This window comes from Pseudoliparis swirei, chromosome 6, assembly GCF_029220125.1.
Source record: "Pseudoliparis swirei isolate HS2019 ecotype Mariana Trench chromosome 6, NWPU_hadal_v1, whole genome shotgun sequence".
Taxonomy (NCBI): domain Eukaryota; kingdom Metazoa; phylum Chordata; class Actinopteri; order Perciformes; family Liparidae; genus Pseudoliparis; species Pseudoliparis swirei.
This window is the reverse complement of record NC_079393.1, coordinates 12,143,954-12,171,334: the sequence shown is the minus strand read 5'-3', so window position 1 is coordinate 12,171,334 and position 27,381 is coordinate 12,143,954. Positions and strand designations below refer to the sequence as shown.

Genomic DNA, 27,381 nt, shown 5'->3' with positions numbered 1-27,381 from the left:
TGTGCTCTCCATAATGTGTCTGTGGTGTGAGTCATTATTTGAGCCACCCTGTTTGATTCAATCCAGACCCTCTCTGCTCGAACTAGAGGTGATGTGGCTTACTCTAGCATCCCTGATATGCTTTTGTGTACGCCCAATTTAAGACACACTTAGAATGTCAACATCTCTAAACTGTCAGCACCTCTGAGTCTGGATTGCGCAACACTGCAGTGTCAACTGTGAGATACGGTGACCGTGAGATTCTGGTGCTCGGCTGTGATCTGATATGAGCCCAAACAGACCTTGAGCACCCAGAGGATCTGGACCACAGTTTACATTCCCCTGTTTTCCTGCTGTGCCTCAGGAAAAGGAAAGTCTTCTGATCGACCGCCAAAGATAAGAACATCTTGGAACAACAACAAAACATATTGTATTATATAATTTGTTTAACTGTAATATAATACAGAAATTGAACACTGTCCCACATGTGTTATTATATGTAGGTGATATTTCTAAGAATATACCTCATAATTTGCTTACAGGGTTGGTATTACTGCAATTATTATGCAGGTGATGTCTGTAATTACAGTATTTTGACACTAGAGGTCACTGTTGTCAAAAAGGTATGACTAACGAATAAAAGAAAACTTTTTCTCTTAGCTAAACCTAAACTGTAAACATAAGCCTAACCCGAATCCTTTTTAACCCCTATCTCTTGTTTTTAAGGAATCTTTAATCTTTTATTCTTTAATTCTTTTAAACCCTATCTTCTTAGTTTTTAATTGAAGTGTATATGGGATTTTAACCACACAGAATAATTACTCGGGCCCCTTGTGGGCCTCAGAAGGCCACAGCTCTGACTCAAACCAAACCTAAAAGTAATTTTATACATTGAACCTGTTGTAGCTTGACATAATAATGTTTCGCTTTCTGAGTCTACTACAGTAATGTGAGGCTTCAGTTAAGAAAATCAAGGGAGTACCTTCCAGAGTCAAGACACCTTGCATCTGTGGTTTCTAGAATATCAGAGAATAACATAAATATCACAATACACTGTAACACAGAACAGTCAATTAGTTACACTGAAAGTTTCATTATACTTGGTCCATATTGGTATCAATACAACACAGATATTGATCTAATTTTAGCTTGTATTAAGTTAAAAATATGAAATAATAAAAAATTAACATTAAGGATAAAAAATGTCTTTAGATCCATCCCAAATGTGATGGTTCATATTACACATAGCGTGATGCCAAATGGCTCGTTGTTTGAACTGCAGCACACCAGACGGTGGCAGTATTTGAGCAGGAAATAAATATCTTCAGACAGAAACACTAATCCATATGACTCAAACATGTAAGGAATAATTTTGACATATAATGTTTATTTACAAATAATACGCTTAACGCCATATACCACATGCCTTTACAAGAAACCAGTGGATTAATTAGTGCGATTAAGAACTATTTCCGATTTAAAAGATTAACAAATATTTGTCATTTCCCTTAAAGAGGTCTCTAATCTATTACCTTTCTATGCCACTTCCGGTTGTAACGCAATCACTAAAGTTTTCTCATCAATGTTGGCGTCGCGACACATAATATGATGAAAAGCCATCAAATGATCTGCGGCTGATGTGGGTCAAGATATGTTTTAGCTCACTAGAATCCTCTGAATTTATATTTAAAGTGTGTTGTTGTTGTCGTCATTTAATATTAAAGCCCAAAACATAAAGCAGCAGTGATGGAAATGTCTTTAGCCTGGTGCTCGCAGTACAACTTAATTTAAAACCTGTCAGTGTGTTTGGAAACTCTCTTCTGTGCTTTAATTTAAGACAATAAGGCTGCAGCCAACCTGAATGAGGTCAAAGATTAGGCTTGGGTCGGGGTAATAAATTAAACATCGGATCCTAAATTATTTATATATTTTCTGAGGGTGGAGGACCCAGAGCATCTGTATCTTTAATAGTGAGGGGAGAGATGGGAGAGGCTGCGCGTCCACTGCTCCTTTTCTCGCTCCGTGGCGTCGGGCACGCGCACTGAATCCCATAGCTGGAGAGGAAATAGCGCCGTCGGACCTCAACAGCGGCTCACCGGGAAAAATGTTCCCTCCACCGCCCTTCAACGCTGTCGATGTCTGCAAAAGTCATGTGAAAGGATCCGCAACATATGAGGACTCGAGTTTTTTGGACCATTAAACTTGTTTGAGAGGATTGTAAACTCCAGGAAGTGATTGATAAGACACAGGAATTGAAGTTAAAATTGGACAGGTAAGATGATTCAGTCGTTAACGGGACAGTTACTGGAGATAAAGGATGAAAAAAGAAGAATCCAGATCTAAGCTAAGGTGGAAAAACATTGCCCTCTAGTTGACTAATCAAAAGGACATCTATTCACGTGTGCAAAATATACCTCTGTATAAACTGACATGGGAAACAATGCAATTCAGATCTCGCTAAAAGTGAAATGCTTTCGTTTAACTGTATAAATCAAAGGTTTCATCACCATGAATAGCGCCAGTTCGTCCGCGCAGGTATTGTTCCTGTCTGAGCAGGAGCAAATATGTAAACAGGGAGTGGCCGACATTTTACCAACTCAGTGTCACTCTATTATACATCTACACACTCGCTAAAAATGCTAATTTCACTTCCAAATCTGTAACTTTATTCGTTGAAAAATATCCAGATGAAACATCTGCCTGTACACGACTTAAAATCAAATATAAAATAGTGAGACTCCACACAGAAACACAAGGTGAACCATTTATGTCTCAGGACAGCAATAACTATGATATTTAGAGTTTTGTATCAAAACTTGCCTCAAAAAAATTTACAATATTAAACTTCAATGTGAAGTGACACATTTTGCAATAAGTCCTCAAATACAACGTTAGGATTCTATCCTTTTCATCCCTGGTGAACTCATAGGACTCCATGAGTTTTGTTTGACAATACAATTACAAATGTCACTCATCAGCATTTTCTATGACAAGACTGACATTTTGCAGGCATAATATCAACAGATTTCTGAATCAAAGATCCACATTTGTTTTAATCTCCTGTGGTTTACATTAAATTATAACCATGTTTTAATTTGACCTGCGATATGATCCTATATGCCTATATGTGCATTTATGCTTTTCTAACATGCTCAGACTTCCAAACATGTCTTTTTAATGCAGTACATTTGGTTAAAGTATCGTTGAAGCAAAAGGAAATGTTGCTTTGTATGCGTTGAATCATATTAGCAGCAGCAGTATTCATCTGGGTTGTTTTTGTTTTCTGTTTCTTTCATTTTACGAATTTTTTCATGACATCTTGAGCTGCATTAAAGTGCTTTGATGCCCCTTTAAAAAACCACAACTATAAATAAAACATAATTAAGTGGATATGAAATGTAAAAGCTTCCACCGTGCATTATGCTCTAATGGATGTTATGTTATATGGTACAAGTTTGACCTTCCATTAATGTCTTATAATTGATGCTTGCAGGTGCAGAAAATGGCGAGCCGGCTGCTGCAGCTCCTTGCCCTGTGGGCCACCGTGGTGGGCCATGTGCAGAGCTGTCCAGAGCTCTGCAGCTGCCAGGATAAATTTGCCCACCAGTTCGCTGACTGTGCTTACAAAGACCTGCTGGTGGTGCCCGTGGGTCTCCCCTCCAACGTTACCACCGTGAGCCTTTCTGCCAACAAGATCAAATCCCTGAAAAGTAAAACCTTCACCAATATCACACTGGTCACCTCTCTCTGGCTGGCCCACAATGAGATAGTTACCATAGAAACGGACACCTTGGCCCCCCTGGCCCATCTCCGCAACCTGGACATCAGCTACAACAAAATTGTGAGCTTTCCCTGGGAGGATCTGGTCAACCTCACCGCCCTGCAGCTTCTGAAGATGAACAACAACGAGATGGTGAACCTGCCAAAGGACGCCTTTTCCACTCTCAAAGAGCTGCGGTCGCTGCGCATCAACAACAACAAGTTTATCACCATTGTGCAGGGTACCTTCACTGTTCTCGTCTCCATGTCTCACCTACAGATTTTTAACAACCCCTTCACATGCTCCTGCAGCCTGGAGTGGCTGAGGGATTGGATCGCGACAACTAAGATTTCTGTCCCCGACCAAACATTAATCGTATGTGACACCCCTGAACACCTGAAGGGTACAATGGTTACATCCATCCCCAAACTGGTCTGCAAGGCCCCGACTGTCAAAATATCATCCGAGCCCAACATCGAGAGCACAGAGCTCTACGAGGGATTCATGGTCATTTTAAATTGTGAGACAACAGGGAGCCCCACGCCACAAGTCAGCTGGGAGATGACCGCAGGAAATCAGAATTTTCTGTTCCCCTTGCCCTCCACTGGAGAGATTAATGATGTGCCAATTAATGATAAAACAACCAACAATCGATTCCTCGTCTTTAGAAACGGCACTCTCATCGTACCTCGGATGAGTAAAAAGGAAGATGGAAATTACAGCTGCTCTGCGGTGAATGATTTAGGTAAGGCGGAGAGCACCATTAAAGTGTCTCTGGCAGTCACCCAAAAGCACGGCAGCGACTCGAAGCTCGATTCTACGCTGGACAAGATCCGCCCATCCGCTAAGAATACTGGAGAGACCAAGATCTCCAAAATCAACTGGACCAAGCCTGACGACAAGACGAAGGGCAGCTCTGAAGGTTCGGACAAAAATGTCGGCACAGGGCAGGCCGGAGGCGCTTCGAAGGTCCCCACCTTTGCGAGCAAGTGCGGCGTGAGAGAAAGCAGTGAATACATCTCCAACCACGCCTTCAACCTGAGCTTGGATGACCTGAAGCAGTACACGTTTGATTTCGGTGTGATTGCGTTAGAAGTGTCAGAGACGGAGGCCAAAGTGCAGCTGAACCCGCTGCAGCTTTCCAGCAGAAAATCTAACCTCCACATGAGTCACACGGACAACCAGGAAACCGTGAATAAAGAGGCCTTGGGTCTGTACCAGTCGTCCAGTAAAAGCACCTTGGAAATGCTCTACCTCTGTGTAAATACAGGGAATGGACACTCCATGGTACAGTGGTCCAATATAGAGGAGGGGGTTAACGCCTACCGCTTCCATGGTTTACAGCCGGGCACCAATTACACACTTTGTCTCACCTATGGGGGGCAGGACTGCCAAGTCCAAGTGGTCTTCACCACCCGGAAGAAGATCCCCTCCCTGCTGATTATCGTGGTCGTTAGCATTTTCCTACTGGGTCTGGCCACTGTTCCCTTACTGGGCGCCACCTGCTGCCATTTGTTATACAAGTACCAAGGTAAGACCTACAGGCTGATCATGAAGGCTCAGAATCCGGATCAGATGGAGAAACAGATGGCAGGAGATTTCGATCCCAGGGCGTCTTTTGTGGAGTCCGAGAAAACCTTCGAGCCCAGCGAGTTAGGCGAGGGGGAGGGAGAGGCCGATGGGGAGGATGGAGACGGGGAGGCTGAGGGCAGCGTGGTGACTGACTCCATCCCCGAATCCTCATCCAAAACCAACCAGGAGGAGTTTGAAGTGGGCTCGGAGTACAGTGACAGGTTACCGCTGGGAGCGGAGGCAGTCAACATCTCGGAGGAGATCAACGGCAACTACAAGCAGCCAAGCCGCTGAGCTCGACGTCTGCGAGTACTGTCAGATATCTTACTTTCATCAACCTTCATTCAAGCCGGTAGCTCACCCACTATCACTCCGCGTGAACAACGACGGCTTCTCATACAAAAAAAGGTGGATATTTACAGCTTTTTTTTTAAACCTCAGAAAGTAGTCCGTCCATCACTTGAGATTGTGAATTAATTCATGTGACATTTGTTGTCTACTGTAAGGTTAAATTAAGCAACAAAAGTTTACAACGCAAGCACAGATTTCTACAGTTTGTATAAGACCTCAAAACTGACAGGAAAGCAGCACCGTGTTCCCTTTCTGCTGGGCAGACGCGGAGTGTGCGCACATTGCGCCAACGGACACGACACTGAAGGCAACTTCTTTTTATTCACCGTTTTAGAGAGCATTAAAAAAAACAAGTGCCATCTTTAAAAAAAAGCGATTTAAAATATCGTGACGACAGGGACCAATGTTGCGCTAAGTGGAAGAGAAAAGCAATCACTCAAATTGCCTTCAGGTGCGGGCTCCGCGGCTCCACTCGACGGTGATATTTAGAAGAGATATTCGGTGTCGGTGCTGACCTGCCCGCTGTCCTGTGAGACCCAAAAAAAGGAATTTAAACATTCAACTGTGTTGTGCTTGACGGGAAATCCCAGGTATTTTACTCACAAAATGTTGTTTGACGTAATGTAAGGCTTTAAAAATGTGAGACTTTGACCTTAATTAACGGGTGCTTGCTTTCTCTCGCTTTTTACATGAACGTGTCCATGGCATGTCACGTAGCCGTGTGTGCTTTTTATTAGTGTATTCTAGAGGACTGTAGATGTTACTGTCAACCTGTGATGTAAAGCCATGTCAATTGAAATTTTTTTTTTTTTTACGACGGTCATTTTCTATGAAGCCTGAACAAAAGGGCGCACTGTGTGTCTGGCGGCTTCACGGTCTTGTGATTGGAGTTTTTTGTGAACTGTTGTAGAACCAAACGAAAAACAACCAGTGACCTTTTAAGATTTTTTTACATCATTTTATGTAAGTGTAATTATTAAAACTATACCGAATACCTTCTGGGGTTGTCTTTGACCTTGCGTATGAATTACTTCAGGAAAAAACAAAATAAAATGTATCCGAAATAATCAAAAAACAAACCTATGTTATCAAACTTATAGCCCACAATTGGATGCCTCCAGTTTAAGTTTGAAATCGATTCAGATTGCAGCCCAGTTAATAATTATAAATATATATTTGTCTTATTTTGATGCTTTTTCATCATGGGGATTTGGTTAGATGTTTGTCATATTTTTCTATTCTATTTAACAAAATACAAACAAGTAGACATAGGCGGCCTGATTTTGGAGAGCGTTTATGCAGAAGGAAAACTGCGACATTTGAAAGCTGATCAACACAAAGCTTCCCTTTGTCTTCATTTCTCTTCCGACACTACACAGTTCATTTTCCTGAACAACAGCATCACACCACGAATTTAAATCAATCCACTCTAGAATTAAACATACCAATCATTTTAAACGATAAAAGAGAAACTGTTGTATAGTTTTATTTACACAGTAATTAGAAGGACAATTCAGGTGTTCATATTTTTACTAGGAGTTGACAGGATAATGCAGACAAAGAGGTAAAGTTGGAGAATATCAGAAACAAGAAAAGATCAAAATTAGTGGTTTGAGACTTTAACATCTACAAATAAAACACAAAATACAAAGTTGAATCTGTCTCGTAGGTTCTATTCCACAGGTTGTTAATTAAACAAATTGTGTACAATTGGAAAAAGATAAATGTATATCCTGAAAATATCTCATGTACATTCATAAATAGTGAAGTAATCGGCACATTAATACCCTTGTTAAAAGGATACTTATGTGTTTTGTTTGGACGAAAATAATTTGCATTATACCTGCACTGATGACAACATAATAGAAAATACATCCAATTAACCTTCAGGTTAAAACAAAGCAAATTGGTGCCGAATAAGCACAAATGCATTGCAATGAACACACTTATTGTGTGTTATTGTCAGAGACTCAGTAAAGCTCTCACATCAGACTGGAGACGGTGGCCCTCATAAACAACCAGTTTAACGTGAAGAGAACAAAGAGGAGGCACTCTCTCCAGACAGGAAAGGCTCGGTGAATATCTCTGTGGCGCTATAACTTATTATGGATGAATAATATGAATTTAAAACTTTCCCAAAACCAGAAGAGGCTTTGTACCTATTAATTAGGGTCACATTTGTGTTCAGTTGCTGGCATCTGTTGCCGCCTCCTTTCTGCTCCCCTCCTTGGCGCTGCGGTGGAGGCTTCCATTCAGAAAGCCGTCTGCAGCCTGATGCTGGAAGTGCTTCCTGGTTCCCACCAGGGAGGGGTTGTTGACCAGGGTGTAGAGGAGCTGCCAGTGCCCGCGGGCCCTCTTTGCGCTGGACGCTTTGAGCTGTTTCTTCTCCTGATGGACCAGCTGGATCCCTGAGGACATTCAGACATCATGATAGCACCAGTGGTATGTCATAAGTCCTATTGTCACAAGAATAACATTGTCTTTTTTTCTTTAACCAAAATGGGAAAAGACTTTAATGCCTCTGAGGACGAGCTTCAGAAAGAGTAATAATAGAAAGCAATCAAATTCTAATCCTCTAAGCATGGAGCCAGCATATTGGGCATGCCATTAACACACTGAAAGCTTACGCCCCTTGGGCCACATGAATACGAAACAGGCAATTATCGTAGCTCATTGTGTAATCAGCTACTGGAGAACTAATCGTTGTAATACAATAGATTATTTCTGATAAGGCATTGTTTTGTGGATGGAAACAAGCAACATCTGCACTGCACACGTGTAATTGGACTCAACTGTGACGAGAAGAAACCAGAATAATGCAGTTTCCTGCTAATGTGTCACTATAATGCGCTTCCTCTTGTCACACATTAGCACTATAAACCATCTCTGCAGAACAACGACCTGCCTCAAAGTAGGTGTTCATATTTTTTGTATGAATTACATCAATGATACATTGGTTGAATAATGTTTATAATGGCAACACGCAGGACTCCATTATCTCTCGGTGAAGAGGCGTGAGGCTCGGCTCAGACGTGTGGGCACGCCATACTGGTCAGCTGATTAGTTTATGACACATTTGATTGAGACCAGCAGCAGGACTGTAAATTATTCCGTCGTGTGACTCAATTTTCTCCTGACATATTAAATCAGAACGGCGAAGCTTTCATTTCTTCTGCGCGTGCAAGACAGTGTGATGATCTGATTATGTGAAACAGTGACCTGCCACTAGATTCTCCACCTCTCTGGAGAAATTAAAGATGCTGCACTCACTTTAATGTAGATATGAACGTTTATCTTTAGAGGACAATACTGGCTGTTTCTATATTTTTATTATTGTCATGAAAAGACCAAAATCAATTCAAAGTGTGACCCATTTTGTTTAGGAATCAAAGTGCTTGTGTAGGGAACAGGGTAGAGAAGTCGGAAAGGACGAAGAAAAAGGAGCGATATTGAAAACCCCGGCCTTATCCTTAACTGCATGAATACACTGGACCCAGAGTGTGAGCTGAATCATTCGCACTGAATGAGTGTGCAGACTAAGATGTGAGTTTTGTGTTACAGACCCTCTTCAGCATCCCGTGACCTCTGTGTAGCGTCGCTCTCCTGGCTCATGGACTGCAGCAGCATCCCGCAGAAGGCCTTCATCACAGGGTGCGACTGGCTCACCTCAATCTTTAGATAATGAGCATAGCAGCGGTAGGCTGCAGACAGACACAGGGAGGGGGGATCACTCGGACTGGGAAAAAGCAATAAACACATAGGACAGCCCCCCCATGTTGGCTTTGAGGCAATCACACATAATGGGCCATACAATCACACTTCTTCTTTTTTAAACCACCTGCTTTTTTCAGACAACAGATGTCTTAAATCTGCAGTCATTTCAGAGATCGGTGTGCAATTATAGTCCATTGCACAGAATACAGATATCATATGAGTGCTGGCAGGGTAAAGTGGAGAGGAAATGCATTTCAGGCCTCAAACCGGGATCAGTAAAAGTGCATGTGCCCAAAGGAAATTGCTTCTTTTTAAGCCTCCCAAGTGAAAGTGGGAAAAAAGCACAATGTGGTATACAAAAGTAAAAGCATGATGTTAATAGCAATAAATATTAACATTGTGTGTCTGAGACAAAGAAACAAATCCTTTTAGAAAATCCAAAGACATTGACTTCTCAAGCGATGCTTTCATTTGAGCCCATATACAATGCACCCAGAGAGTGTAAGGTGCAGGTGGCATGGAACCTGACTGGCTGCTCTGGCCGGGTCAGCATGCCGGACAGGGACATTATGTCTGTGCTGATCACCTTCTGTACTCAGAGCAGCCAGCTCACCTGGGTCAAATGCCTCCACGTTGCGGTTAAGAAGACTGATGTCCATGCGTCCCATGTGGACAATGTTGAACAGGGCTGTGATGACCATGCGCCACACTGCCAGGAGCACCCCGATCAGAACATTGACTGTAAACAGCAGGTACGTCAGCAGGAACAGACTACCCCTGTAAAACAAAAGGAGGCATTAAAGGACAATGATGATCAATGAGCTGACAGTAAAAACATGAAAGAAATGAACACGACTATAGTGACTCACCTGTTGTCTAGGTCTCGTGTGCCTGCTGTTTTTTTGATGAAGCAAAACCTGCCGAGGATATGTTGAATCAACACAGCCAAGAGAATCATCAGCCAGAAAGGCCTGAAGGGAAGAAAATCAACAATCAAACATCTCCTGCAGTGACAGAAGAAAGACAGAAGGCACAGAAGTCATGTTGTAACTGACCGAACAATATATGACATGAAGCCATTACTGTGCAACATACAGTTCATGGAGAATGATGTTGCTGTTGATTGAAAACCTTCCCGGGTGTCAAATGTTCAGGAAGTAAGCCTCAGTTCTTTAATAACCAACATGCTTTTTTAAGTTATCCAAAAAAACACAAAAAATCAGAAGTGAGATGTGACACTCACCACATGCTCCACAAGCTCTGAAAGAGAATAAGATTCTCTCCGTGAAGTACAGGGATGATGATGAGGAAGACGGCGATCAGAAGGCAGAGGAAGAAAACCATGGTTTGGACGATCATGCCTGCAGAGGAGAGATGTGAGCTTCAGGGCCTCACAGATATCACAGTGAAGTGCAGTTTCTAATGCGAAACCTCAAGAACAGAATTTGAGAAGTATCCAAAATCAAACAGAGTGAGTTATGAACAAATAGAGTGATAATAATATGGCTTGATATCTTAAAACGGAAATGCCTTGCTGAGGCTATTTGGTCAAATTGAGGATTTATTTTGGTTATTTGGCCATCACCATTTTACTTTTCTCAGGGAACAGTATGTGTAGTTACTATATGATACACAATATCTAAGGTTTAGCAGCATTTCTGTCGCAATAAAATAAAAACAATACAAATATATAAAATCCCCCCCCCCCCCAAAAAAAGTATTCTCGACGTTAAGTCTTCGATAAGTAGCTGTACCGATGCAGATGTGCGCTGCAGTGAAGCTGGTGTATCCCATCCAGCAGACCAGGGCTGGTCGCGAAGCCCTGATACTTCTCTGGCAGTTGTAAACATTATAGACGTCTCCTCTGTACAGCCCCTTCAGGTTTGACCTACAGATGCAAAAACACTATCAAGACAATGCAGCACTCAAAACACAACCCGATCCATCCATAAACGTTCCAATTACATACTTAATTGGAGAAGTAATTTTGCATGGAATACGACCGATATGGAATTCAATACTTGGCCATGGAAACCAATTTATTTTAATACGACATAATTTATGGTAATGGTTACAGCATTTCATTTCTTATCTTAATAGCCATTTTCAATTCCAGCTGCAGTTAAAGCAGAGTAAATCCTATTCTGTCTGTCTGAATGATTAGTTCACTATTATGTTATAATAACTCCTCTGTGAGCCATTGCATTATAATGAAGGAACCAGAATGAGAAGCACGCTCGGGATTTTTGAAAAACAATGGGAAGAAAATAGAAGAAGAAAATAAGGAAAATACAGCCGTTGCACTTTTCTTTTTCACACCTACCGATGCAGAACCATGGACCGCATGAGCATGGCCAGGTTGATCAAACAAGACAGGGTCATTGCTGAGCTGTAGCACACTGCAGGGAAAGGAGCACACGGCATGTAGGTTGTTCACTGTGGGAGGGTGTCATTTATTGACAATCAGCACGGCACATATATGTGCCACACGCTCATGAGGCGGGGCCACGTCAATGTTCAATGAATAAATACATGTATATTCTGCATCTCTCATATCCCTAAATGGCTGCTTCTCCTTTCTGGTGTCACTCACCTTCTACACACCAGATGTAATAAACCACTATTCTGACCACTTCCTGTTTGCTCGGGGCCAGCATAATCTTGAAGCCAGCTAAAACGTTGGCGATGTCTTCATCGACTCCCAAACGGGCAATCTGGAGGTGCGGCACCACGGCCGAGATCAGGAGAAGACTCACCTAAAACAATCCAAATAAATATAAAGGAATTACTGGAAAGGAAAACATCAACCAATCTAGTCAATCAACTTACCATCAGGTGAATACCGTGTGCAGCACTTAGTCTCATCGATATGGCCCTTACCTGATACAGGGTAATACATGACACCACAGCAGATATAGCCAACTTCAGTGGAAAGCGGAAAGCTGTTTGAAACGGTAGAAGTTGTAGTTTTAATTTAATTTTAATGACAAGAAGGCATAACCAGACAACACAGGACCAACCTTTACCTTCCTCTGGTGTATAAATATATGACTTCAACGCATCAATTATTCTTTGAGGGAGCTTTGGCGTCTCTGAGCTGTGAGAAAGGTAAACAGAGGCACACATTTACACTTCAAGGAATTCACCAGCCATTTTTGCCATCATCCTTGAATACATCAAATACCCAAAAAAAGTGTTTCATACATTCTCTACAAATGGAAGAGAAAATACATTTGCTGGTGCTCAATCACCTACATCCTTTGCATGACACGTCCTTTACATTGACTGTATGTGGAAATATTTCCGATTGTTTCAACCAGCTGATAAAATTACGTTAAATTAAGTTCCACACCATTATTGATTTTTCTATTGTGAAAGATATTTTGTACGTAAATAAAAGTTAATTTTTCATTTGGACAAAGAAGGATCGGCTGGATGTGAGAGTAGTAAGTAATTATAAAATCGTATTACTTTACACCTCAAACTGTTTAAAATTGGCACAAGATGATAAATGTTAGAAATGTAACGTGGCCACATTCCTCCAGTAAATCTTCGGTGCGATTATCACTGAAAAAAATCTCAACTAGAATCTCCACAAATGTTTTTCCTTTTAAGGGATCAATCTGTAAATCTGTCAGCCCACCAGATCACTTAGAAAAGTAACATCCAGCTAAACAAGTTCCGTGAATCCAAGTTTCTTATTTGAGGAAAACAGCTCCTAGACAATATACATCTAAAAGATAAAAACGACATCTAACAATGCAGCAAATACCATGTGTTACTGATGATGGGTGACAATTCTCACCAGATTGGGATGGGCTTCTTCCTGAGTATTTTCTTCACATACTCTTTATAATAGCTGCTTCTGAGATCCTAATAGAAAAAAATGAACATCAATTGTGAAAGGAACCAAATTATATTGTAAATGGGTTAAGATAGTGCTGCAAATTTGAATTATACGATTTCATAGATGTTTGGGGTCACGTTTCAGTTCGGCCTTCATATTCCTGAACTCCTTTGAAGGGATGGTGTTTAAATCTGAACTTTGGGGAACAGATTGGTTGAAAAATAAGGCTCCTTTAGATAAGTTACCGTATCTGGGTACATTTATGGTGTCAGGTACGTTCTCGTGGGGTGGAGGGGAGGGGGGCTGGGGGGGGTGACACCCCGGGCTATTGCCTCAGCCTCAGCTTTGTCACACCCAGACTGAGATTAGCATCCCATAAACACAGCATTGTGTCTCCTTGGTGAGAAAACAAGGCAACCTCTTCATAATCTGCTTAACAACATAACGTAAACCAATAACGTCAAATCTACTTAAAATGATTAGACTGGCATGCTGCATTGGACTTCACATTTTCCCTCAGCCTAGACTCTATGAGCTCCATAAACCCCTTGATTAGAAGGTGGCTTATAAAGGTTCCTCACGTGCACAGATTCAGAACAAATGTGCGTCTTAGAGACATTTTTTAAAAACAGTTCTTGCTTAAGTGAACATAGAAAATTGATCTTGTATCCAGTTTGTTGCGTAAACCGTCCAAACAATTATTGTTATAAGTGCTGTACAAACAACCTGAAGCCCCATTGGCAAAGGAGCCGCACTCAGATCAAGACTTACCTCTGAAGCATTGTTCTTTTTGGTGCCCTTTAAGCCCTTGAATAGGAAAAGGGGATACTGGAAACTAAGGAATGCCAAGCAAGCTATCTGGGGCAGGCTGGCGAAAAGGGAGTAGTGCTTGTGTATCTGCAAGAGAACATAAAAAAAGACTATAAATTACCTAACAATTTGTTTTCGGAATGACGCACTAGAAATACAAGTTAAAACGACATTGTAACACATAAACTTGTATTTTTTAAGTGCCATAGAAAATGCTCTCATAATTAAAGTATTTTATTAAGTTGACACCAAATGCTGTGATATAATAGCGTGTGATTTTTCTTTTTGCCGTGTTAAGAAATAAATACTATACTAAATATAATCTTTAGTAAAATGTATTCTATTGTCTTCATGTTGAGCTTAGTCATGCAGATGAGCTCAAATGTTCCCCGCAGCATTTTCTGTGTGCCAGCTCATAGTGGGATCATAGCCACGATTAAAAAGAAAAGGCGAACCATCCAATGCCTGGGTGTCTCTCTTTCCTGACACACACTAAACAGATTAACTGGGACAAAGCTTTTGATTAAGACCAACAGACAGTGGAACTAATTATTTTGAGTCTTAAACATTCATCTCAGAGAAAACCTAAACAACGTGGACAAAATCTGGGATTACGTAAGGTTAGAAACACCAACCATGTGTCCGTCTGAAAAGCCGGATATTAATCTTTTCAAATCACTCTTACATGTGCTACAGATCAGCTTTGTTTGGCAATTAATGGGTTTCCAGACCAGAACAAACCTGCCTTTTCTCTGAAATAATCCTTGAAACTCAGACAGATGACACATTACTAAGAAAGTGAATCCAGTGACAATCTAGACAATTTAAATCACTTTAATCCTCATTAATTTATTTCTGTCATCTTTACTTACCAGAGGTGTTCTGGGACAGTCAAATTTCTGCCAGACCAGAATACTAAAGTGCGTCCAAGACAAGAAGCTCCCAAGTACATAGCCAACTTTATTATGCAAAGTACCACATGCCAGGAGAGGGTAGTATAGTGCGGGGTAGTAGAAGAGTCCCAGAATCACCCAGTTCTCTGCAAATACAACAAAACTGTGTGAAGACCAAGCACAGCATCAAAAGCACTACACACAGATTTGTGATTTACTTGAGAAGCAACAAACAATTGAAACTTCGAAAAACAAATAATTATGCTTCAGTTAAACCCTTAAAAACAAATTTTCTCATAATGTGTGGAAACTATGATGAATCTAATATATAATTCTGTTGCATAGTCTCAATATTTTCTAGTCTGCTGAACCTTGTTCTTTTGGGGATTGTGTAAAGTAGCAGGGAACCCGACTCCTTAGAGTCAATTCTTATGTAATTCAATTTCAGAAAAAAAGCTTCTTGTAAAGCTTAGTTGAAAATAACGAGACACATGGAAACCAAATAATCCAATTACATAACCCACTGTATACAATTAATGTTTATGCGTTTCCATTTGATGCTACCTAATTATCCATTACCCACTTGTTAAAACGACCAAAATACACATTTAAAAGTGTAAAATAATTAACAATCAATGTAAAAAGTGAATGCAAATAGGCTGAAGCTGGTGCAGGAAGAACCAAGATGACTTTCTCACGTTTATTCTCTGTGTCTGTTGTGAAGGGGAGGGGGTTCGGCGATACGACCAGGCCCCACAGTTTGCACAGGAGCACTCCAAACACAGCCACTGCGAGGCCCTTGTGCTGAGTATGATCCAGGAAGTTGACCGGACTGTGAAATCAAGCAGCAGGTATTTAGAGTCCACACGTTACCAGCCTCACATTTGAATGTCACCGTCATATCATCAACGATGAGCCAAACTGGTTCGAGAGTGAAAAATCCATCACTGTTTTCCAACTCAATCCACTGAGCATGAAAGCTCTCATCAGCACCAAAACTCCACAATTACACACATTCACACCTGGAAGTCCCTCTGTCTGACCACCGCGCTGCCTGTTGGCCACTGCACAACTCCAACCGATTTGGGGACTAATTGCTAAAGGGACATCAGCAAGTCAAACGATGGAATTAGTGTAGAGAACCTTTGTACTATAAATTAATTGATATTATATATGACGTGCGAGTACACAGCTTTAAAATTGTGTTCCAGTGCTTTTGGGAAACAGCCGTCATTCTTTCCTTGAGAAGTAGCTACAGGTCGCCTTTATACGATGGAAAACTCACAGTTCTTATCTCCACAGCCATGTTTCCATATAGTTTATGTTCGAACAAAATGCAAATACAATGGCGCCCAACAATCATTTTAGATCTCGATAACAATTAATATCACAACATAGCATGTTTTTTAGTTGATATGAAATAACCAGATGGTTTTGTATACTCTTGTGGACTATTTTCTTTTTGATTCAAGAACTTTAGTGCAGAATAATCCGATTTTGAGAGATTTTTATTAATATTGCTCATTATTATCAATTTAGACTATGTACCACGATATCTGGATATACGATGTAATCAGGATATTAGTTCATCAAAGACAATAATTATCAGAACATTATTACCCTGCATCTCTTATGCAGAATGTTCACTCAACCTACTGTTATGAAACATAACATATGGAAATAAATGGAAGCCAATGAGTGACAGGTAAAAGGAAATCAATTTATAAATCAGCTGTTTACCAAGGACAAAGATCAATAGTAATGCAAATGATATGCAATTCACTGGGCTAGACCAGGTCAAGTTACAAGTAGGGTCCTATCAAAGCAAGTAGCTATTTGATTTCACATTTAGTAATGGTGCTTATTGTCATTCAAGAAAGGAGAGATAGAAGTTAAAATACAGCCTCACCTGAATAAACCTGTGAGTCCTTTCTGTCTTTCGCCCACCTTCGCGCGTCTGGCTAGGATTGCGAGGATCAGCATGACAACGAGCTAGGAGGAGAAGAAATGTCAGTTGGCCCCATCTACCCGGTGGCATGCAGCTGTGGGTTCCCCAGGGTCCAGGCCTGACCCCGCAAACCTGCCAAGCCCCGGTGTCTCATTAGTGCTCCCCATGGATGTGGTCTGAATGAATCGTCATCAGTCAGGATCACTAACCAGAGAGAGTTCATTGGTCTGTGATGACCTGTGACACATTTAGGAAACATAAGGATGACTGCCTTGCTCTAAAACGGAACAGTCTGGACCGACTACAGCCTTTAAAGCAGACATCAGAAGGTGAGAAACTAGCCCTATAGGAGTGAACATTACCGGATCTCACAGTGGTTGAGTGACACGATTGATAAATCTTCTGCACTCATGATTATCTTATATTACTGTTTCATTTGTATTATTTGATTTGTTTGATGCGATTGCAATTACATGGATAAACTCTATTTTATATACTAAGTCACCATTTTGGGGTCAGGATCTCCAGAAAAAAAAATCATATTGATAAGCATATTTTATAATGTGACTCGTTCAGTATGGCCCACACTTTTATCTGGATCACCTTGAACCAGGGTCCTTTTGCATTAACACCTGTTCCCAACTTTTTGAGATATCCTAACTAACTAACAAACTAACTAATAGCCAAACAATGAATGAAAACGCTTCGATAGCCAAACGGTGCATAACTTTATCACGGGGAATACAATCAGCATATCTCTACAGCACATCACAAAACATGCTAAATGTCTGAAAATAAGATGTGATATCAGGCGCCTTGTGAATTTGAACGTCAGGACAGCTTAATGTTGCATCACATGAATCCAACAGTACTTACAGATATTGCAGTGATGGATATGTGGTAGAGCCTGTCATCAGCAGTAGGGTCACATGGAAGGATTATTCTAAAAAAAAGGAACAAAACATACACACATGAGCAAAACAATCAAAGTTAAGACTCTAGGATTTGAGCCACTGAGCAGACCCACACCTATAAACCGTTCACACGTCACTGTCAGGACCATTTGGGGCTAGAAACTTTGGAGCTGAAATCCCACAGCAGAGATTTGCATTTAAACGGATTGGTATCAGCGTGACACGGGAAAACAACAAATGCCTATGTTCAAGTACGTGCACTGGAAGGGCAGGAATGCCTGGTCATGGGGTAGTTATTACAACCCTGATGGTCAGCGAAGGCTTCATACGTGATCGATTGGGAGAACATGCTACACTCACTGTGTGGTCTGGGAGCATAAAGATGGCAGCTTCCACGATTAATGTTTCGACATTTTCCACAAGTCACTTGAATTCGTAACATGGAACTCAGAGAGCAGAGTGTGTCTAAATAAAAGGTGATGTCAAAATTCTCATTCGGAGCTGGCGGAGTGACAACACAAACACTTTTCACGCCACAACTCACAGTTTACACAACAATCTATTAACAGTTTATTAGCTTAACATTGTATGACATTGTATTTATTGTATTGCTGCTCCTTTTCTCATTTGAGGCCATTTATAAATATAAATATTATATTAATGAACATCCCAAAAAGTACTGTAAATACTGCATGTGCCCTGTTGCATTGTGGGATGGGCTAGGGGCAAAGAATGATGAGATAACTGACTGACTTGAAAATATTGACAGTAAAAACCTAAACAAGTTATCATGGGTTCAATGCCCTTTTGTTAAAACTCTCGTACTTTTTATGGGTGCAAAACCTAAAACCTGCGTTCGACGCATGAAAATGAAGCAGCTTTTACTGAAATGCTGAACAGAAACGAGACCACACATCGACACCGACACGGAAGAAATGTGCCAAGTGTCACCTAATATCTCAATGAGAGCTGTATCCTGAAAACTTTAAATACAGGTTAAATAATGGACAAACTGGACAAACAGAAACAAAACATACAAAACTAAGTTGACATTTAAGCCTCCAGTACGGTGAAGAGATTGTACTTACTCTGCTTCAATTTTGGACGGCAACGGATCCAGGTCCGGGTACTCATAGTCAACTGGAGCATCCTGATCCATTGTGCTGTCTCTTTTTTAAACAGGTCCAAAGTCTTACAGGAGGCTGGAATACTTTAAACCACAATCTTTGCCGACACACTGCTGTCTCCACCTGACTCCAGAGTTAAAGAGAGTCTCCCAAGTTGGACTCAGTTGCTGCTGCTTCCCTGTGTTTGGTCTAGCCCTCACCCCGACTCAGTTACTCTCCCTCAGTCTGTATTCAGGTGCCCTCGTCCCACTGTGGAGCTGAGAGTAATGTGACAAGTCCTGGCTGCAGCGTGCTGCCTCCACCCTGCAAAGGCCCTATTTCAGCTGAGGGTTACCACCACACTGGGATCCTGGGGAGAGAGTGAGAGGGGGGCCGTGTGTGAAAAGAGGGAACAAGTGGAGATCTGGGCAGCCAATCTGAAAGGCCACCTGCGATTTACAGAGGATTACATCTACTTTTGGGCTTGTGTTATTAGACCTGAGGGCGATAGTTGACAAGGTCAGATATGCAGAGTTAGAAAAACTCCAGCTACTAGGACTGTGTCGGTAGCTGGGAGCGATGAGCCTTTCCCATCAGAGCCAAGTTCCACATTGATAACAGGGGAATTCACATGTTGTTCCCCTCAGTCAGGGATCAGTTACATTTGTGAAATTCTACCTAGTGGAACCAAATAAAGTAAGATGGATGAACTACCTTTTATCAGGATGGCCAGTTAGATCACACCTCCCTACATAACTCTGCACATTCAGTGTGATAAGGATCAAGGAAAGGTTCATTTAACCCAGTACTTTGACTTCTACAGATACATTAATATAAAGATGTCCAAGAAACTTGCATCTTTAATTTTTCCCACTGGTATCAAGTTATGTTGTCTAAAAGAAACAAATGGTTAATATGAAAACTGGTGATTTCCAAACTTTCAGTAATAAAAGTAGTCCTGTAAACAACTGATAAAGATCCAAAAGAAAAGGGCGAATCTATGTTTCCAACATGATACGAGTAAATGATATGTGACTGAAATGGATTCAACAATAGGTACAGTCACACTGCCCCGAGCAAAGGAATTTCATGGGAACTTTTGTGTCATACCAATGGTGTCTTTTGTCAGCTCATAAGGCACAACCGATGTCCAACAATAAACATGGACAACTCTCCATTGTATGGACTTACAAAAGGAGGGGAGACTTCAGAATATCAGCTTAGACAACAAATTCTTGCCACTTTAAAAAAAATAATGACATAAACCTAAACAAGCACCAGAGCTAAGTCTATTGCATTGTTGATAGTTGCATACCACTTATGATTCTCCTACTTTCCAGCTACCAAACATTAGTGCCAAAAAGGTGAGTTTAATCACTCAACACAATACTTTCTTCCTTACTATATTTCCACTACATCACAGTTTTTTCTTCATCTGTTTTGTACACTGTCTCTCCTGTTCTTTTGAAAATGGAACATCTCAAAACAGGAATAAGAAGTTTTTCTTAAATGGTAGAAAAGACGATTTGGACAGCAGGTGTTTCATTTTGAATTCAAGGGAATGATTAACATCGGCGACAGTGCAAACAAAGGCAAAAGGATCGAAAAGAGCCTCCAATGTCAGGAAAGCACAAGCATACGAATGCTATGCCCAGGTCAACGGTCATGGCGACACACCGGCTCAAATGATTTTCTTTCTGCAACAAATTGCACCCACTCAGTCACATTTCTGGAGTTTGGTTGAATATCTATTTTTGCAATATGCAGAGATCAACTCTGCATTCAGCTGCAGCCGGCTGAGACCAAGTCAGTTTTGCAACACTGCCTCCATGTCAGCATACACTCATTATGCCGGGATTACCGTCACACAACTTTAAAAAGCAACAAAACGTCCCTCCTAACACTCCTGAGAAAACGCGGTTTCTCAAGCATAGTAAACCACTAAATCAAATGTGCTCCCAAAGAATAAGCAGGCCAGCAAATAAAGGGGTCACTGAACAAAGAATGCTTTGAACAGTTAGAATTACATCACAGAGGACAGTTTTATTGAGCAGGACAGTTCACTTGTATCAGGTTTAGGGAAGTCGGTTGGAGAGCCCTTTGGGTGGAAATATATTAGGCATGAGCATTGAAAAAACAATCAGAATGTCATCACTGATTTACTCATCTATTTCTAACAATCAAGACAGCAAAGTCAGGCATCCACAAACTAAATAAACGTGGGCGACTCAGTTAACAAATACTAAAAAAGATGTTGATAAATTTTTTTTTAAAATAACATGAATATAGAAAATGTTGACGGTACCTTTAAACGTCCTTTGCCACCCCTCCATGTCCAGTCCTGCTGCTAATGCCCTGCCCGTCTAGTGAAGATGCTCCGCATAACTTTCCATGCTGATCGACTTTCATTTCCGCACTATCATCCTCCGGGTAATTTTATGAGCCCAAACTTTGTTGAACTTGGAGGCATTTATCCGCATTTTAATGAAATTACTCTGTATTTTTTATTTCGCTAAACAACATCAAAGCAATGAAGCAGACAGACGTGTCATATTCCCAGCGCGGAGCATGCGTGTCCCCAGTTTTGATGTGAAAGGCAGCTGCAGTCGGGTCCTCTGGATTTAGTTTCGCACAGACATCGTGGACAAATGTCAAGCCTTTGAAGTTGAGCCCGATCCTCCGACAACAAAGAGACGTTCATCCCGAAAGCCCCGACAGGTAACCTAATCACCTGTGGCTCTGTTTCACGTGCACTGGACTAACTTATCTGCGACTTTCATTGTTAAAAAAAGTAGTTTTGGCGTGTATGCATATATGAATTAACCTGCGTCAAATTGAGTCTATGTTACATTAAAAAGTGATTTTTATGAGCTAACCCTGCGAATCCCTTCGACGCACTCCGAGGTGCTAGGCGATGCTAGGCTAACGGTACTTAGTCACCGGCCGCCTGCAGGTGTGCGGCCGCGCCAGGTGGGCGGGGACGGCGGATTAATGTCAAAGCGGCACTGCTGGCACCGACAGCTCTTTTTATCATGCGCCAAGGAAGTTTACTTTTATTTAAAGAAAGCTGCGTTCAGTGCATAACCTGAACATTAAATGACACTTTGACACTTAAATGTCCTCAAGCATGTCCCCACTGCGGCCCATTGACAACTACACGCGACATACAGTTTGAAAGCAGGATCTTACCTCGTGATAGACATGTGCTCCCTTGGCGTGGAGGGCTTTTACTTTAGTTGTCATCATTTTCCACAATACACCCACCAAGTTAAATAACTACATAAACAAAACAACAAGCTAGACAGCCGCGTGTCTTCACTCCGGCCACCTCGCCTGCGATGAGGACTTTGCCCCGGTCTCTATCTTGTTGTGGGGAGAACATCATAAAAAGAGCTGCTGCATGCAAGCTTGAAGAAAAGTTGTTGTGAAACATTTAGAGGTGACTTATAAGGTCACGCTCATGATAAGAATAAGAATGCAGACATCTTGCAATATATGTATTGCGCAATGGGAAAGTCTTTGTCATTTTGGTTTGGCCTATTTTTAAAGGATAAACATCCTATTTGAGCCTTTATACACCAAAGTAGGCCTATACGTCTGCATTTGGGTTTCAGCCTTGTCTTCATGGTGTGTGTCCTCGGTGACCTTTGTGACAGCCTGCTGGATTTTTATGCTCTGTTGACATTTCCGGCCAAAGAGGAGATTGTTCCGGTCAATGTTGCTTCAGCATAACGACATGTTACTTTATATTCTGATACATATTTCTGATTTTACAGACATTTTGGAGGTGGTGACCGTAAATTAATTTCTGGTACACATGCACGGACAACCTGATGCACTGAATACCCAAAATAAAATATGTCTTTACCTTTGTCACCATTTTGTTATTTCAAGATTAATTTAATCAGAAACGCATTCACCTCAACGCAGAGGCTACACTTGTGAGAGGCTTAGAGCAACAGGTTGATGGCAAAGTAAGAGATTCAGTCACATCGTGGCCTCGACGAGACTTTCTATTGATGCCCTGAGATTAGTTTGTGTTCACTGTGTTCCTTCATGAAGTCAGACACTTTGTCAATAACATCCCTATAGCCCATGTATGTGCTCAGTAACTCTAAAGGGAGATGGGTTAGGCTCTATCCAGGATACTACAGCAGTTTTGGGGTTACAGTAACATCAGAACTCCACCCAAATCTTGCCCCACATATAACTGGAGCCATTACATTTAAAAATGTCACAACTAATATAAGCTCCTTGTGGTTTTGTTATTATTATATGAGGAGTTTGTGCACAAAGATGCCCTTTACAAATGCTCCACTCTCTTTTCAGTGCCTCATTAGTGACAACATGTGCAGGGAAAGCTATTATCTTTATTGACCTCAGAAACAATATTCTATTAATGTGTATATGAACAACATACTTTGAATTGTAGGATTTAACCTTCAGGGCTCACACAGCTGGTAAATGTGTGCCCATTAGTTTGAATTCAAGAACAGTTTGTTCTTCTTTTCTTGAATAGCTTCCTGCCTCCGACACTGAAGTGGAAACCTCAAGTGAAAGCTATTTATGCATCCAAAGAGTCCTGACTTGTTCCCTCACACACTAGCAAAAGATGACCTTTCTTTGACCTTCACATAAAAGCAAGTTTACTGTTTCGTCCAAGTAATTAGGTCGACAGACTTAAAATAACTCCCGAAGAAGCAAAGTAATCATTTCACGGGGAAAAGAACACCACCATAATTATAAACTAGCTGACTCTGCAACTGAATCAGAAATCTGCCATCACAGCTGTCCTAATATATAGAATTAATTAGATTACGTGATGGAATTTCTTTTAAATATACTATTCAGTCTAGTTTTGATTTAAGATGCCTCAGATGAATAAAACAAATCCAATTGTATCTGCCTTTAAATTCCACCATTTTACTGTTGGCCAAGTCGATTTAAATTGAGCGATATTGAGAAATATTGCCTCAATATTAAATCATGTCTCCTGAAGGCCTCCTGGGTGCCGGGGGCTAATTACCAGGGATATTTTTCTGCAGCTCAGTCGGCTGCACTGCCTCTGTCATAATCAATGAGCCTTGTAACACTCAATTAGAGCATAATTGGATTTGTGTGTGTTTGAGGCTGAAAAACATGTACGTTTGAGTGAACATGAAAGAACTGCTTATCTCTGTTGACAGCTGTAATGAAGTGGAATTGGATCGGCCAGTTGTACATTTCATAAAAATGTAGTCACCCCCATTCTACGACCCGCTTGGCTAAGTTAAAAACAGCTTGGATTTACATTATAATGTTGATTCATAATTTACACCTGGGCCCATGGCCAAAATACAATGAGTCCATTTGTGCTGTATTCACACTGTTGTATAAACAGTGAGGTGGAAGAGTACGACATTTACAGCTGATGGTAAATCTACAAAAGAAATCACAGACGTTCTGTTGTTTTAAAGTTAAATGGAAATCAAAAATATTCTTCATTTTTGTGTGAGGATGGACATTGATGCTGCATCTTCTGTACTTACTTTTCCAAACAAGGATAAAACTGTTTTCGGACATATTTATGTTAACTAAGTTAAGCTAAGTTCGAGCTTTTCGCTGCATGGGCATTTCCATTTGACTGGCATCTGAGGGCTGGTGCTGCTCGGAGACACGCTGTCGTAGCACGTCATAAAAGCTCACATAGCGTTAGTTATGTGCCGTTAGAGAATAACACTTTCTAACCCTTTATAACGATTAACATTCGGGAAGCCTCTGTGTGCCGTGAAGTTTTTAGTTCAGCTCAGAAAGTTGGAAGCCAGCAAGCTCAGCTAACGGCTTTGTGGCCACTGGAGGGATGTTACAGACTATTTGTAGCACTTGCTTAGCAGGTGACATGATCAATACTGACATTGTCAATTGGAAACCAACAATTCAGACCCTCTGGAGAAAGTTATTGTGGCAGAAATATATAAATCTGATTTAAATTTCTATTTTTTGGTAATTACAATTTTGGCAAAATTTGTGCACGACAAGTCAAAATAAACACAAAGGAGTATATACTTCTGATATTTTTGCTTACAAAATATTTTCATTTCAGTTTGACAAAAGCAATCAGTGTGATTATATCTGGAACACTTATCCGGAGCATCTTCTGGCCCTATAATGGTAAAAATCGGTGGTAGATGGGCTTTCGTATTGCATTTTGACACGTGAGGTTGATTGAACCTTAACGGCAACTATAAAAAAAAAATCAATTTCAGTCTTACAGGTCGTTTGTGTTTTGATATATTGCCGTTATTGTGGTAGGACAAGGAGCCTGTGACAAGTACAAATCTTCCTGATAGTTATTAAAGTGGTCGTGATCACTTTGCCGCAGCCCTGCCGGTGTGCAGCGCTCAGTCTGTCACGTTCCCGCTGCGAATTTATAGCGGGGAGGCAAACACTCAAGAATTAGATTAGATTTATATGATCTATTTATTTTAAATCACAGTTAATATTTAATGTTTTTACATTACTAAATACTTATATGTCCTAGTTGTGTTTATGTATGCCGATTGGCAAGTTTATTGGGTATATCTATAAGGTTTCTGTTGTGTGTGTGTGAGTGTAAATGGAGCTGGTCTAAATAGTACCTTAATATAATGTAAGGAAATTACAAATAAATCAACACTTTCCTAACACAGTGTGGCCAAACCTGTGATGTAGTGAGATAAAGAAGATGAAACAGAGTGTGTACATTAGAGAAAGGATATTATTGATATCAAGTATGTATTTATCGCTCTTTTAGACGGTGTAGGTGTGTGTGATAGTCGGGGTGTTGTGCTTGTCAGTGTGATAGACGATGTCCTTGCCATGGCCTCTATTTCGTGCATGTGCTTGTGTGTTTGTGTGTTTGTGTGTGTATGTGTGTGTGAGAGAGAATTGAAAGGCTTTGGCCATGTGGGTCATGTGTGCAGTGGATTTTCTGATGTTGCTTATTTTATCACTTACAAACGAGTGTAGAAAGTTCAATCACATTGATGTGTTTTCATGATGATCTTAATTATTTATTTATTTTAAATCAGCAGCACAATTTTCTTTGTTTATTTATTTTGTACTGTTGGAGCAAATCATATAACTTAGTTTGAAGTCCTTAGATTTAGGCCAGCACAAAAAAGTATGTAACTTTCTTGATACTTGGTTATCTAACAGATGTTTCTTGGAAATGGGGATTTGGCAACAACTGAAGGAAACTGCATCGTAAGTGTGTTCTGATAACGGTCACCGAGACCCAACCGGGGTAAATCCTGTGCCAGGTTCTTTCGGTCCAGAAGAACACCCAGAAAAGAACACAACATGTGTGGGAGGCAGGAAGGGCTCTGGTGACTGTCTCTGGTGACTCCAACAACTGATCTGATTGGTGAACGCTCTGATGGGAGGGCTACATTTACACGATATGTGATCAATATTTTAGAAAGATGGATTTGTAGAACTTGTGGAATGTTGCCTTGTGCTCATTAAAACACTTCCCGCTGGGTTGCTTCGCCAAATCAGCGTCTCTCTGCTCGTCATTTTGCCAACAGTACTTTGCTCTTTAGTATTTCATTATTTAGATGTTCGGGTGCTTTTAAATCAGAAACACAACACATGTCTAATATAGAAAAGAGAAAAAAAGACATGCACTGTCATCAGTTTACACTGAAATTCAAGGTTTTAAGGATATGTTATCGATATTATACAATGAAATAGAGTATTAGCCCATTTGCTAAGACAAACATGACAAAACAAAACATCTGTGCATTGCAAAAGTCCAGTTAATTGAATTTGCATCAGGAAGCATGTAAATATATCCAAGAAAACATGCTATGAATATGGATTTCCCCGTCACAGCAACATGTCCTTTGTTTGTCTGATGGGGGATTTGCATTTCTCACAACTGGGAATTTTTAATTATTAAATTATATTTCAGCCCAGATTGCCCCATGTAATTGCTTTCGAAACTGAGATATTTGTCATAGAGGCCAGAGAATTATTGATTGTTTGTTTAGGTTTGATTCTCTTTTACCCGAGTGGGACCGAAAATTCGGTCCGCTTCAAAACAGTGCTTTTAGGGAAAAAATGCTTTTCTTAACATATGTTTATTTTTATAAAATTCTTTATTCTGCCGTAGAAATTGGAAACCATCTTAACCTTATTTCAGTATCCTGGTTACTCTGATTCCCACTATATTATAAAGAAGAAACATTTATTGTAACATTCGATAAAAAAAGCAAAGTATTGAACGTTTTGTGTATTTTCCATAGAATCATCATCCTTCAGTGGGTTTGTAAATCCAACGTCTGGCAGAGCATCTTTTGTGCCACAGGGCCTGAATTTGACCAGTTTTCATAAGAGAGCATGCCCCCCCAGTCTGCGAGAAATATATCTTTCTGATGAATAATGTATTCATAGTCTGAAGCTGCAGACGCGTCTCACTGTGTGTTCAGACGCTTTCACACATCTCTGCTGGAATGAGGCTGAATC

The 27,381-nt window shown here is 40.7% G+C and overlaps 2 protein-coding genes across 3 annotated transcripts; one reads left to right on the top strand and one right to left on the bottom strand.

The window, feature by feature from the left end:
* The first annotated feature begins 2,054 nt into the window (after positions 1-2,054).
* On the top strand, positions 2,055-6,661 carry islr2 (immunoglobulin superfamily containing leucine-rich repeat 2). The gene is made up of 2 exons (XM_056416818.1): positions 2,055-2,251; positions 3,473-6,661. The coding sequence occupies exon 2, from the start codon at positions 3,482-3,484 to the stop codon at positions 5,603-5,605; it is 2,124 nt and encodes a 707-aa protein (XP_056272793.1). The 5' UTR covers positions 2,055-2,251; positions 3,473-3,481; the 3' UTR covers positions 5,606-6,661.
* A 471-nt stretch (positions 6,662-7,132) lies between these two features.
* On the bottom strand, positions 7,133-22,139 carry stra6 (signaling receptor and transporter of retinol STRA6). Of its 2 annotated transcripts, none has more exons than XM_056416656.1 (18): positions 22,084-22,139; positions 18,877-19,264; positions 17,751-17,817; positions 16,836-16,918; positions 15,625-15,758; positions 14,906-15,072; positions 13,995-14,120; positions 13,182-13,249; positions 12,403-12,473; positions 12,257-12,318; positions 11,970-12,132; positions 11,700-11,775; positions 11,131-11,264; positions 10,620-10,737; positions 10,246-10,347; positions 9,990-10,153; positions 9,226-9,363; positions 7,133-8,070 (listed from the first exon to the last, which is right to left on the bottom strand). In XM_056416656.1, the coding sequence occupies exons 2-18, from the start codon at positions 18,945-18,947 to the stop codon at positions 7,847-7,849; spliced, it is 1,968 nt and encodes a 655-aa protein (XP_056272631.1). In that variant the 5' UTR covers positions 18,948-19,264; positions 22,084-22,139; the 3' UTR covers positions 7,133-7,846. The 2 variants fall into 2 exon arrangements, with proteins under 2 accessions (XP_056272631.1, XP_056272633.1); XM_056416658.1 differs by lacking the exon at positions 22,084-22,139 and adding an exon at positions 21,200-21,214.
* Between the last annotated feature and the right edge of the window lie 5,242 nt (positions 22,140-27,381).

Excerpts from the sequence above, each read along its gene's own strand:
- islr2 (XM_056416818.1), top strand. The coding sequence starts at position 3,482 with ATGGCGAGCCGGCTGCTGCAGCTCCTTGCCCTGTGGGCCACCGTGGTG.
- stra6 (XM_056416656.1), bottom strand. The coding sequence starts at position 18,947 with ATGGATCAGGATGCTCCAGTTGACTATGAGTACCCGGACCTGGATCCG. Across the intron at positions 12,319-12,402 it reads TATTTATACACCAGAGGAAG|CTTTCCGCTTTCCACTGAAG; the intron begins GTAAAGGTTGGT and ends CGTTTCAAACAG. Across the intron at positions 12,133-12,256 it reads CATGTATTACCCTGTATCAG|GTGAGTCTTCTCCTGATCTC; the intron begins GTAAGGGCCATA and ends GGATTGTTTTAG.